The sequence below is a fragment of the Leiobunum rupestre genome, chromosome 5 (genome assembly GCF_980474605.1).
Source record: "Leiobunum rupestre chromosome 5, qqLeiRupe1.1.hap1, whole genome shotgun sequence".
NCBI lineage: Eukaryota > Metazoa > Arthropoda > Arachnida > Opiliones > Sclerosomatidae > Leiobunum > Leiobunum rupestre.
In genome coordinates this window covers 58,980,661-58,993,268 of record NC_143388.1, presented here as the reverse complement: position 1 = coordinate 58,993,268, position 12,608 = coordinate 58,980,661, and the positions used below count along the sequence as shown (strand labels likewise).

The 12,608-nt window shown below is 39.1% G+C and overlaps 1 protein-coding gene across 4 annotated transcripts in view; it reads left to right on the top strand.

The window, feature by feature from the left end:
• The window catches only part of RhoGAP15B (RhoGAP_ARAP and RA_ARAPs domain-containing protein RhoGAP15B), a 36,649-nt gene that overhangs the window by 18,978 nt on the left and 5,063 nt on the right, over positions 1-12,608 (top strand). For 3 of the 4 annotated variants that reach the window (XR_016480882.1, XM_090175165.1, XM_090175162.1), the window contains 2 exons: positions 10,744-12,284; positions 12,496-12,557. Coding sequence is in view for 3 of the 4 variants with exons in the window: in XM_090175162.1 (XP_090031288.1) it covers positions 10,744-12,284; positions 12,496-12,557 (1,603 nt within the window). In the remaining variant the exon portion in view is untranslated. Of the gene's footprint in view, positions 1-9,338; positions 9,412-10,743; positions 12,285-12,495; positions 12,558-12,608 lie in introns of those variants that run through there. The other variant, XM_090175163.1, reaches the window with a different exon arrangement.

The following is a 12,608-nucleotide window of genomic DNA, read 5'->3' as shown; positions in this document are numbered from 1 at the left end:
GACGCATTATAGTTTTTGAAAGTTAAGGAACTGCAGATAATAAATATTATGATGGGTTATCAGTTTTATTGAACTGATTGACAAACCCCTTTTGCGAAGGACTGCCTATACTTGGTCGTAGCCTTGGATCGTTTCCTGCTTGCTCAGGGATATAGTAGAAGTCAAACTCGAGCAATCTTGGAACTTATTTGCTCTAAATTATCTTTTCTCGCCAATAATCTTACCAAAAATTAATTTATCTTTTTATCTTTAAAAACATTAACCTATTGATATTTTCCCGATTAAATAATATTTTTATCCCCAAACATGTTTTGTAAAATCGACCGGATCCTTCGAAGATATGTTTCAAACAAATAACATTATTAGGATAGGAAGGAAAATACTTATCTCGAAAAAGATAGATTATATATTTCTGGTTTCAGTAGTTTAAAAAAAGGGTTATGTTCTGATTAATTACCGGAACCTGCTATAGTTTATCCTTCGCTAGGCAATAGGCCTTTCTATAAAATAAGCTACGTTTGCTGAACTTGTTTTTATGTATCGCATACGTCACGAAATACGTAGAATTTTAGTTCAGTTTATGCTCAAAAACCGTGAGTGCATAGTCTTAATTTACTCTAAATGTCCGGGGCTTTTCGAAGTAAAACGTCATCGATACGTCACCCGTGACGTAGCAGCAACATCAAAACCATAAGGTCAATGTTACTATATAGAAAGGCCTATTTCAAATGGACGCGAATTTCCCCTCATAACGCATAACATTTACCACGTGCATTATTGCTCATAATTATGTAAAATGTAAAAATTACATTGCGTAGGGATTTTCATAAATTTATAATCCATATTTTATCGATGTAAAGCTTTAAAAAATCTGTATGTAGCTCTGATATTTTAAAAAATCCGTGGATTCCAAAACAGATGGATACTTCTTTCGTAAAATAAATTTTATAAACTTTTGATTTATGTCAAATTGTCATACCCGAGTTGTTCCCTGGTTTTTACGTTTCGATAATCAAAAAAAAAAAGTTGGATGGTTTTTTTGGGAACCCAAAAATTTTTAGCGGTTTTTATTACTGATTAAATTGTGGTATGAGATAGAAACTATAGATTCAAATAACAAAGGCTTAAACACAAAAATACATTCATAAAACAATTTTAAATAAAAATTGACAAATTACTGTTTATTGCGTAATTCAAAATTAACACTTAGTAGCATATGCAGTTGAAGAATTTATATTGAAAAAACCCATCCATATCATTTATATTTTTAATTCTCCATTAAAACCGTAACGGAAACCTATTAATAGCGAGGGAGGAAAAACCGACTTATCCTTAAAAAAGTACGTCACAAAGCGCACAACAGAAAACCGGTTTGCCATTGATTTGATAAAAGCGGCAGAAAAACCTAAAATTCCTGAGTCGTTTAACCCGATTTGATTTTAAAATCTACCACATGGCTACAATTAGTGAAATGGTGAAAGTCAATAACGCGTATCCGACACAATTGGACGCGCCATTTCCTCGAAAAAGCGAAATTTCTGAAGCGTCTGCTTCTGAGCGGTAAACATTTATATTATTTTTTCGAGGAACTGCCGAAGTAGACGTTTTAGAAGCGCTTCCAAGGTTTTTGGAACGCACACGCCTTTGCCAACGTGTTTGGCGTTTGAGAGAATGCGTTGCGTCGTACATTTCGATGTTTTGACTAATAATTTGAGCACATGACGGGCTTACTCATCATTTTTTTCCCCTATTTATGGCGTTTTCGGTACCATTTTCTTAGCGAGGGGAGCTAAACGGTTGTGTTTTGATTAGCTCTTTTTGGACTTTTGAAGTTTACGATAACGGTTTCTGTTTAGTTGCGCAAACCCCAACGTTTTGCCTCTTATCATGTAAGTTCTTTTTTACGGAGTCCTTACTCTTAAGAAATTTGTTTATCGTTTTATGGTTATTTCTTATCTACATTTAATTCAGAGTTTAGTCATGTCTTTAGGAAAATATATATATATTCGTTTGAATAACGTAGCTTAGCAAGAACTGGAGTAATTATATCCATATAAGGACGAAATTTGGGGTTCAATCTTGGTCATGTCAATTAAGAATTTCAGCTCTTTAAATGAATTACGTATCAAGTTTATGTATATTTTGCAACCCCAAAAAGTAATTAAACTCTAGAGCGACCAATTCCATTAATTACATAAGATTCCCAACGTAAATTTAAAAAAAAATTACTGAACTTACAAGGAGACATACCGAAGTGTAACCCACCGATTTTGTTCAAACTCGGGGGATTGGTAGACCTTCGTGTATCATGAAAAATCCTAAAGGGAATTTATTCAATGGGCAACCGTTTTGCCATGGCAACGAAAAATGTTTTTGACAACACAAAATATTAAATTTTCCCATTGAAAATAACATGGGATTTTGACCTCAAATTGATCAAAAGTTGATCAGTTGTGATGTTTTTTTTTGTCAATTTTTATCTATTTTTGGCATTTTAGAATTTTTTAAATTTGTTAAAAATTTTCACAGGGGGGGGGGGGCTAGGAATCGATCAGAATCCCATGTTATTTTCAATGGGAAAATTTAAATTTTTTGTTGCCAAAAACATTTTTCGTTGCCATGGCAAAACGGTTGCCCATTGAATAAATCCCCTTTAAGATTTTTCATGATACATGAAGGTCTATTAATCCCCCGAGTTTGAACCAAATCGGTGGGTTACACCTCGGGATGCGAGGGGCTGATCACTCCGCGTAATCGGTGTGCCTTTGACTGTACTAATGGGATTACGCGTAATCTTTGAAGTCCCTGCCTTTGGCAGTGCTAATCTAAGCGTAATCCGGTGTACAGACTTTCTAAGAGTGGTTAGCCCCTCGTCGGGATGTCTCCTTGTTAGAGAAATGACAAAAAATCATTACAAAAAATCTTTTTAATTTTTACATTTTAGTACAAAAATCGCCGTTACAATTATCTAAATTTCAAAGAAATTTACATATTCAAAATACGTAAAAAATGTCTTCACGTTAGTTACAAAATTTAGTAATTAAATAAAATTCTACAATAGATTCGTCTAATGGGTAATAGCTCTTTCTATAATATAATGTGAACAAATACATAAAAGCGTTATTTTTTAGAGCGCGCGCTTTATAATATTTCAGTATAGAAACACTCGTGCATTTTTGCACGAGCTCCCGAAAATGAAAAATGTGCGCGCGCACTCTAACTTTAACAGTACGATGAATCTAACATAATCACGTGACCTATCGCATTTTATAGACCTTATCAGAATATTCCGAGAACCAGGATAAGTTACTGTTTATATAGTGCTTGTTGAAATAATGGAAACTTTTTACTTATACGGTATGCAATAAGTGTTCCCTTTTAACCAGGTAGCTTTTTTGACATATTAAGGCTTAGCTCTATTTACAGGTGAAAAGTTTACATTATTTCAAGAAGCACTATACAGGGTGTTTCAAAAGGTTATGCAAAAATTCGAAGGAGTTGTAGTGGGTGAGTTGAAGTAGGCCTGTTTTTTTTTTCTATTTTCCTACGATCGCGATGAATGAAAAGAGCGCCAGAGAGCTTCAAAGTGTGGCCTACTAGCCCCTGGAAGTAGGCTGCAACAAGCACAAAACCAAGCAATAGGGAAATGCGAACATTAAGGATATTTGCGCGGCGGGAAGTAAACTTAAAGGAAAACCGGCATGCAGAAGAAAACCTAGGCCTAGTGTTCGTACGGGGTCGGGGTCGGGGTCGGGGTGGGTCTAACCCCGCGAAAAACAAGTCGGGGTCGGGGATGGAAAATTCTTTGTATTTATTAAGAATAGAAAAATTATCAAAATACCCCAATTTTTACTGGTTAAGATTAGATAGTGTATCTTGTGTAAGCCAGCCTCTGAGCCTAGGGACTATTAGTAATAGCCTTAGTCGATAGCTACGCCGCAAAATTTTCGTTTTGAAAACGAAAACATAGGAGAGAGTTGGCCTTTTTCGATCTATCGAAATCTGGCAGCCTTGCCTGCCTTCCGGCCTGTATCTCCATACCCAAAATGGCCGACGATTACGCCGCCGAAAATATTTTACAAAACTGATCGGCGGCATTTTTGACCGTTATTTTGAATTATCGACTAGGACTATAGTAAAAATAGATAAGATAGGTAGATTTTAAAATAGAGGTCTATAGCTTAGGCATTGTAATTGTTTAAATAAGTTGTTTTATAAATACACAAGTTATTTACAAACGTTGTAACTCCACACTCCTTAGCTGAGACTGAGACTTAAAACTTATGATCAAGCGTCAAGCGAGACCTACGTCAGCGGCATAGCCGAAAGTCATTCGGATCATTCTATTGTCGCCCACGAAAAAAAAGAGAGAAGGAACCTATCTATTTTATATTTTTAGGATTTTAGCGGGGTGCGTCGGCGCGAAAATTTAAAATTACACTACGAAAACATAACCCCGAAAAATGGAAAACCCCGACTTGATTTGCGACAGTCGGGGTCGGGGTCGGAGTCCCCGTACGAACACTACCTAGGCCTTTAAGGTTTGGGTTCGTGTGATAGGTAAAAAAGGACTTTGTAAACCAATCGAGTTAACCAGCGTAAAACAGTAAACTTAAACAGTATTTAAAGTCCCTGCTGCTTGGTTTTGCAGCCTACTTCCAGGGGCTAGTAGGCCACACTTTGAAGCTCTCTGGCGCTCTTTTAACTCATCGTAGGAAAATGGGGAAAATAACAGGCATACTTCTCAACTCACCCTCCACAACTCCTTAAAATGTTTGCATAAACTTTTGAAACACCCTGTATAAACAGACTTGGGCGCCCTGGCTCTCTGAAATATTCCTTCTTGACAATTTCCTTGACATTGTTTTATTGAATAGCCTATAGGTGGTATTCACGAGAAGATGGCGGCCATTGCTCTAAGGTAGATGGTTATGGGGGAAAGGGGGATGACACTAGCCTTCCACAACAGCGATTATGACGTCACGAGAATACACCCTATTGAATTGAAGAATGTAAATATTTATACTTAAAGCAAGTGGCGACTCGACGTGAATTAGCTCTTTTTTCAATAGATGTCGCTAGCGTCGAAATAAAAAAAAGACGTATGACGGTCAGAATACACACAATCCTTCTAATGTGTTAAGTTTGTTTGAGCTATTCACAGCAATCTGCAACGCCGGTATCACAACCAATATATATCCACGGCCACACATCATAATAATAATAATAATAATAATAATCAGCTAGGCTAATACCCAAGGCACCACTTTAGGCCTAAGTCAACATGCGACTTTAATAATTGTATTTACACTTATTTGTTACTTTTAGTTATACTTTGAAAGCATCGAAGATTCCTTCGATCAGTGTGTTCCTTATTTTTTTACTTCTGATCACACTTATTTGTTACTTCTGGTCACACGTTGTAAGCATCGCGTATTACTCCGATAAGTGTCACACTTCTTTGTTACTTTGGGTCATATTAGAACGGCCTTGAAAAATGCCAGAGAGAAATTCGCGTATAATCTCTATAACCACGCGTATTTTCAATGTTGGAAGTTGAGGGGGGTACGTATACGCTGTCCAAAAAACCTAACTAAGAAATAAACTTAAGCAACGTAATTGCAATTCTAGGTTATATGGAAACCACAGCTATTCAAAAATATAACTTTCATGAAAGTCGGACTTAAATTAAAGAGCGTCATGTAGATTTTTAGGCGAAAATATAAACACACGAAAATTGGGGTTCCGTAAATTACCCTGAAAACTATACTTAAATTTAATATTTACTGATATAACCGAAGTTGTAGAACCGCTGAATCCTTGCTTATCCAATAATATTTTTTTAACGTTATCGGACTTAATTTTAAATAAAATATCTACCACATAAAGCGAAACCACCGAAAATAGTAAATTGGGCAAATGCCCCACTTCTAGGGCTCCGATTTGAAAACTTCAAGAAGGCTATCAATGGCGATGTATGTACATTCGAAGGAAATATCATTGACTCTTCTAGCTCTAACCGTTGATGAGATATGGGCGACACATCGCTATCGGCATCGGCTACACTGTACGTGAGACTAATACACACAAATCCTTAGGATTGTGTGTAAAAAGCGGTACTTATAGGTACCCCTCGCGTTGATTGGATCGTTTGAAGATTGCTCAATAACATAAATTGCAGCAATTATAAACAATATTTTTAGATGAGATATATAATTTAGGAGTATAAGTTGTCTAGCTATAATACTCTACAATGGCTCTCTGACGAGGTTATCGTTTTCCTATTTTAGCTTCTTTGGCCATAAATAGATGGCACCACGCCCAGGGGCCTTTTCATAATACAGGTGGCAATGATAGAGCCGCCACGTAATTTAAGTAAAATAACTATGTTGAGATGATGAGCCGGCATCATGGTCTAATTTACCTTGGGTGCGTCAAAGGGGCTATGGAGTGATCCGGGCCTCAGAAAATGTTATATAGTCTGACAGACATATCATTTCATTTCGTAAGCCCGGTACTAACGTTTAAAGGGAATAGGAACTAAATCGAAAAAATAATCTGCTAACACACTTTGCGACATCTTTTTAACATAATTAGCGCTAATAGTACCTAGTTTCTGTTAAACCAGTGGCGTACCTAGACCCTTTGACGCCCGGGGCGGATCACGAATTTGCCGCCCCTCCCAATTTCCAAAAGAGCCAAAACGTCAAGTATATAATATAATATTATTGTTAATAAGCGTACATTATTGTACAACCATGGACGCTGTATCTTTAAAGATACAGCGTCCAATGTACGAGCAAAATTTTAACCTAAGATTGTTTTGTACAATAATTATTGTACGTCTGGCAACGCTGATTTCAAGGCAGTCTAACAATGTAAGTTAAAGTGAAGTAGAGTAGAACTCGTAATTCGTTAAGATGTGATAAACGTATTTAAACCGAACAAAATTGTTTGCACGTGTTTCGATTTTCGTGCTATAAAGGTTTTAAAATTATATTTTTACATCATAGCGGACGTAGACACGTATTATACGTGTCTACGTATAATTAGTATTTAGTAAGAATTAAAACAGATTATATATACTGGTATATTAGTATTACCTAAACATGGTTGTCGTCTTGTGTGGTCGTGCACACTACTGCATCATAAAAATGGAACGTTTGAGGGAAACGATAAAGTTTTAGTTTCACTTTAGATTATATATTGATAATATTGTTAGATTTTCGATTTTAAACCAAGGGTTAATTCAAGATTAATAAACTTGGTTAACAATTTACTATATGTATTATCAATGTCATGTAAAATTAATGAAGTGAAAACAAATACAGAAAAAAAAGAACTTACAAACTTAAAAGTCGGTGTCAATGTCAAATGAGTAATCTACACTACCCAGCACAGATATATTTCAACTATCCGTATAATCCGTTTCCGTTAATCCAAAAACTGAACACGATCGCAGGGGCGTAGGAGAGTTCTAGAAGTTGGAGGGGGCAAAGTGACACGAAAAGGGGTCTGAAGAATGGTTTTGAATTTTTAATGGAGTGTAGCTTCTACGAATGCATGTTTACTTTTTAATACTGTGAAAATTGGCGGGAAAAGACTGAAATCTAAACACAGTTGAGGTTCTATAAGCTTTATATGCTTTTAAAATGAGAATTTGAGCCTTTTGAAGATTTCAACTGACCAAAAAGTTGGACGGGGCCGTTAGTGAAGAAATAGAGCTACTAGCATACTTATGAGTAATTATGTTACATATGCTTATACTTTCTTCATTTATCCCCGATTTATTGAAAAATCTTTTCCTAAGGACTGAAAACCTTAATTTGTGCCGTGATAGAATAACATAAAATCAAGGTTATAAAATGAACTAAAAAGGGACCCTCTGGAACGCGCCAGGGCCGTAGATAAGTCTCAACAAATCTTGTGAATTTTTTTTTGGGATTTTTTCAATCCTTTGGAATTGTATTTTTTTAATTTTTGTGGGGGCCCCTAGGCACGTGCCTAGGATGCCCACCCTTAAATCTGGGCCTGCTCACTACGCGAAAAGACTAAACGTTAACCATAACTAGAAACACGATTTTTTTTCTTGAGTGAAAAATGCCGCCCCTAGAAAGTGCCGCCCGGGGCGGACCCCCCCCCCTAGGTACGCCACTGTGTTAAACCTGGTGGCAGAAATGTTAACTACGTTGAACCACCATAAACATAGAAGTTTTTACTTCCTTTAAACCAAGAACGCATAGAAGTGCATTTTCTTGTGTACATTTTTCATTGGCTAGACGCTTTAGAAGGAAGGGGGAAATTCGGAATTTATCTTCCCCCTTTCGGCCCTTGTGTTTGTTGCTAATAGGTGGCACCATGAAGTTATATTTCTCAAACTCCGGGGAATCGACTGACCATGGGAAGTTTGCTCATGGACTGACCAAGAATCCTATATCCTTGGACTGACGCCCACTACCGTCTCCATTTTCATTTAGTCGTGGAAAATGTTGTCTTAAAGTAATAATTTATTATAATTATTTATTGTTATTATTCATATTTTTATAATTCTAAATAAAAATCTTTCGTCTGTGAATGAAAATCTTTGAATGTTCAGAGTAGGCAAAAATATCCCACTTTTCGATTTACCAGATGGCGCTACGGATATAATTTTATTAGGGCGTTTCCATTCTAAGAAGTATAACATCATGGAAACTTGCAGGCCCGTATATGGGAGGGGGGCGCCAGGGGATGCTCAGCACCCCCCAAATGAATACTTGAGCATCCCCAACCCGACCGACCTAAAAAAAATCGATTGCTCAACTACCAACTAAAATCATATAACATCGCGATTGGCGTCAAAATTCGCACAATTTTTCCCATTCTGCTTCTGCTTACGTTAGTTTTTACGTCATGAACTGCGAAATACGAGAGGTTACCAGCAAAGTACGCGATACCGCAAGTAGGAACACGGTGTTGCGTGTGGTGTCACTAATATATGACGATGCCATGTACCCGTCTCCCTCTCCCCCGGTAGCGTTTTGTTTTTCGAAAGGTATGAGTAGGAAGGTAATACATTCAAAGCGACGACACCTGCGACCAACCGAATCAGTCGTCACGACAGACGCGGATAAACCACGGCGTGACGCGCAGTTAGACGATTGCAACGACACAAACAACCTTCTCCAATACCTTTAATATGTGGTAGTTTTCCCAAACCAAATCCACATGGACTGTAACGAGGATAAAGATGGGTTAACATTGGGCTTGAAACTTAGCAGATCAGCCTCAGTTGAATGCGCTTAAGTCTCCAGTCTCGATTTATTTTTAATATCCCAAGGATTAAGATAAAAAATTTGTTGGGATTAAATTATGTCCATTGTTTAAAATGAAGACGAACTTATGGAAACGTTTTAGGAGCATCCGTCATCGGTATGTACTAGAGTTTTATAAATATACAGCTGGAAGTTAGATGAAAATCAGCCAGGATTTAAAAAAATGCTATAAATAGAAGGAAAGCTACTGCGCATATTTTAATAAATATTTAAAAAAAATTCTGACTCAAAGTTACCCAATTATAAATAAATCCTCAGGTACTGTGTAAATAGAGCCGACGAGAGCGGGCCCGAGCCACGGAAAAATAATTATTTCTGGTCCCCATAGAGCCGTAACTATAGGATGTAACTATACATTTTAGAGGAGAGGTTTACGTCGTTTGTTCCAAATCGGGCCCCCGACGCTGCACGAACCCGGGCCCCGGAAAATTATTAATTTCTGGTCCCAATAGAGCCGTAACTATAGGAGGTAACTATACATTTTAGAGGAGACGTATACCTCGTTTGTTACAAATCGGGCCCAGGACGCTGCACGAACCCGGGCCCCGGAAAATTATTAATTTCTGGTCCCAATAGAGCCGTAACTATAGGAGGTAACTATACATTTTAGAGGAGACGTATACCTCGTTTGTTACAAATCGGGCCCAGGACGCTGCACGAACCCGGGCCCCAGAAAATTATTAATTTCTGGTCCCAATAGAGCCGTAACTATAGGAGGTAACTATACATTTTAGAGGAGACGTATACCTCGTTTGTTACAAATCGGGCCCAGGACGCTGCACGAACCCGGGCCCCGGAAAATTATTAATTTCTGGTCCCAATAGAGCCGTAACTATAGGAGGTAACTATACATTTTAGAGGAGACTTATACCTCGTTTGTTCCAAATCGGGCCACCAAAGCTGCACGGGCCCCGGTAATTTGTAACGGCTTCCCCTCTCTCTTGTCTGTACACGCCTATCGTTCTAAACTTTTATCAGAAGCACCTGCTTTGAAATTTTTGCCTTTATCTTTTCAAACAATGTTCTCCTCATTAAATTGTGCGCGTTTAAATAATATTTGTGTAAATAGATATAAAATTCGAAATATAAGTACCCTTCCAAAACCTCTATACTCGTAATCAGCCTCACTTAATATGGGAGACGGAAGAGGATTCCAATTTTACCGCTTCAGTCCCTAATTAATATGTAATTTTGTACAGTCATTTAAAGCGTACGACACCTGTATCAAATTGGAGAGCTAGGTTTCCTATTATTTTGTCATGATAATATGGGCGAGTCAGCGCCTCCCTATCATCTAAAAATGCGCGGTAACGAGTCAATATTAAATCTATAAATATTAACATCTACGGGCGGGGTTAAACATACGAGACTAACTATAAAACAATGTATCAAGATAACCCCAATTTGCGCGTTCTCTTATCATTCGCAGAGCGATGGCGACGGCGCCGGAATTGCCCCCGAGATCCGGAACTACCGGCGGACCATTATCGGAAGTTCCTGCGTTTCAAGAGGACCTTTATCGGCCCGTGCCCTGCTCCAATCAGCCTGTGACAGAGGGGGCCCGCATCGCCGCCAGTTTCGTCAACCCGCTGTACTGCGGCAATCAGAGCGAGAACCGAATTAGAGAACGTCGACGATCCGAGAGCCTCAGCACTTGCAGCAGCGACTCGTCGGAAGTCAGCGACTTGATGACCCAACGCGGGACCCCCAACCAAAGTCACCAGACACGAGACAACGACACCGACAGCATTTGCTTTTTGGAAAAGACCAGTCCTTCTTTGATCAAATCCGAACGCTACGTGGATACTCCCGGTAGCTTCGTCTTCAGGACGCAAAATAAGACCTCAGTGACTGACCACGTGTACGAATCGTGCGACACCAGTTATCCTCGCAACTACGACAAACCCGTGTTGAACAACAAGAAACACTTCGTGGACATCTTCCAAACTATGTCTTTTAAGTCACCCCTGTACGGAACCACCATACCGCCGTGTCGAAGCGTGGCGTCTTCAGAAGAAAGCTTCGAGGAACCGTTTCTCAACGACACTTACGACGTACCGGGATCCCTACCACCATCTTATCCGCCACCTCCCTTACCGCCTTCCGAATCTCCACCGTCCATACCACCCCGCGTTTTGCCTCCCTCTATACCGGTTCGCACGGCCCCGCCATTACCCGTTGGTATCTTAGAGTCCCCGCCTGTTGTCCCGACCAGAATGATTCCGCCGCCAGTACCCCAAAGAAGTAATTGTTCGACACCCACCGCTTCAATGCCTGATGGATCTGAATGTAGTGACTCGTGTGACGTCCATTTGTACGACGTGGGACCGCGGGACGAAGACTATGCGGTTGAACTCGGGGCCAAGCTTCAACACGCGCGCTTGGTCGAAGATCACGGTTCGGAGAGGAGTAGGTCTAATACGCCTACCAATGCCTTCACTAAAATTGCGGAAGAAAACGTGGACACTGCCTCCATATCGTCCAAGAACGATTGGGGTAATCCGTTCATAAACTCTAGTAACTTATTTTCCAACAATAACGTTTCTGGTAACGCGTTTTTGCCAACGAGTAACATAATTGGTAAGGCGCCAACGACGAGTAACGTATCTTCGTCAACGAGTAACGCGGCTGGTAACGCGTTTTTATCAACGAGTAACTTAGTTGGTAACGCATCAATGGCGAGTAACGTGGCTGGTACCGCGTCTTCGTCAACGAGTGACTTAGTTGGTAACGCGTCAATGGCGAGTAACGTGGCTGGTACCTCGTCTTCGTCAACGAGTGAAGCGACGATGTTATGTGTGGGTAATGCGACCTCGTCATCGACAGAGTCTGGCAACGAATCTACGGATTGGTCAACCTCCTACAAATTTGTGGGCAACAAAATCATACCAAAGTCAACTCCAAGTTCCATTAAAACTATACCAAAGACTATGTGCAGTGGATTCCTTTTCCAAATTGGTACAAATAAAGGTAAAAATGTTTTCAACTTAACAATTTGGATGAGAAGGAGGGGGGGGGGGGGGGGTAAGCTGTTAAATAAGTCTGCCCAATAAATTTTTATTTGTCGCATTCAACTTGAGCAAATTTTTAAATTAAGGTCAAGCTCATTTTCTTGTCCACTCTTTTGAGTGCATCAATTTCGGGCCTATAAATAATACATTTTTTCTTCTTCCGTTTTTAGATTTAAGCAAGAAATGGGTCACGCTTAGCAACGGATATCTAAACTTCTATCGCGATAATATGGTGAGTTTTGAACATAACCCCTTCCATCGAAGTAACGACTTCCTTTCTGAG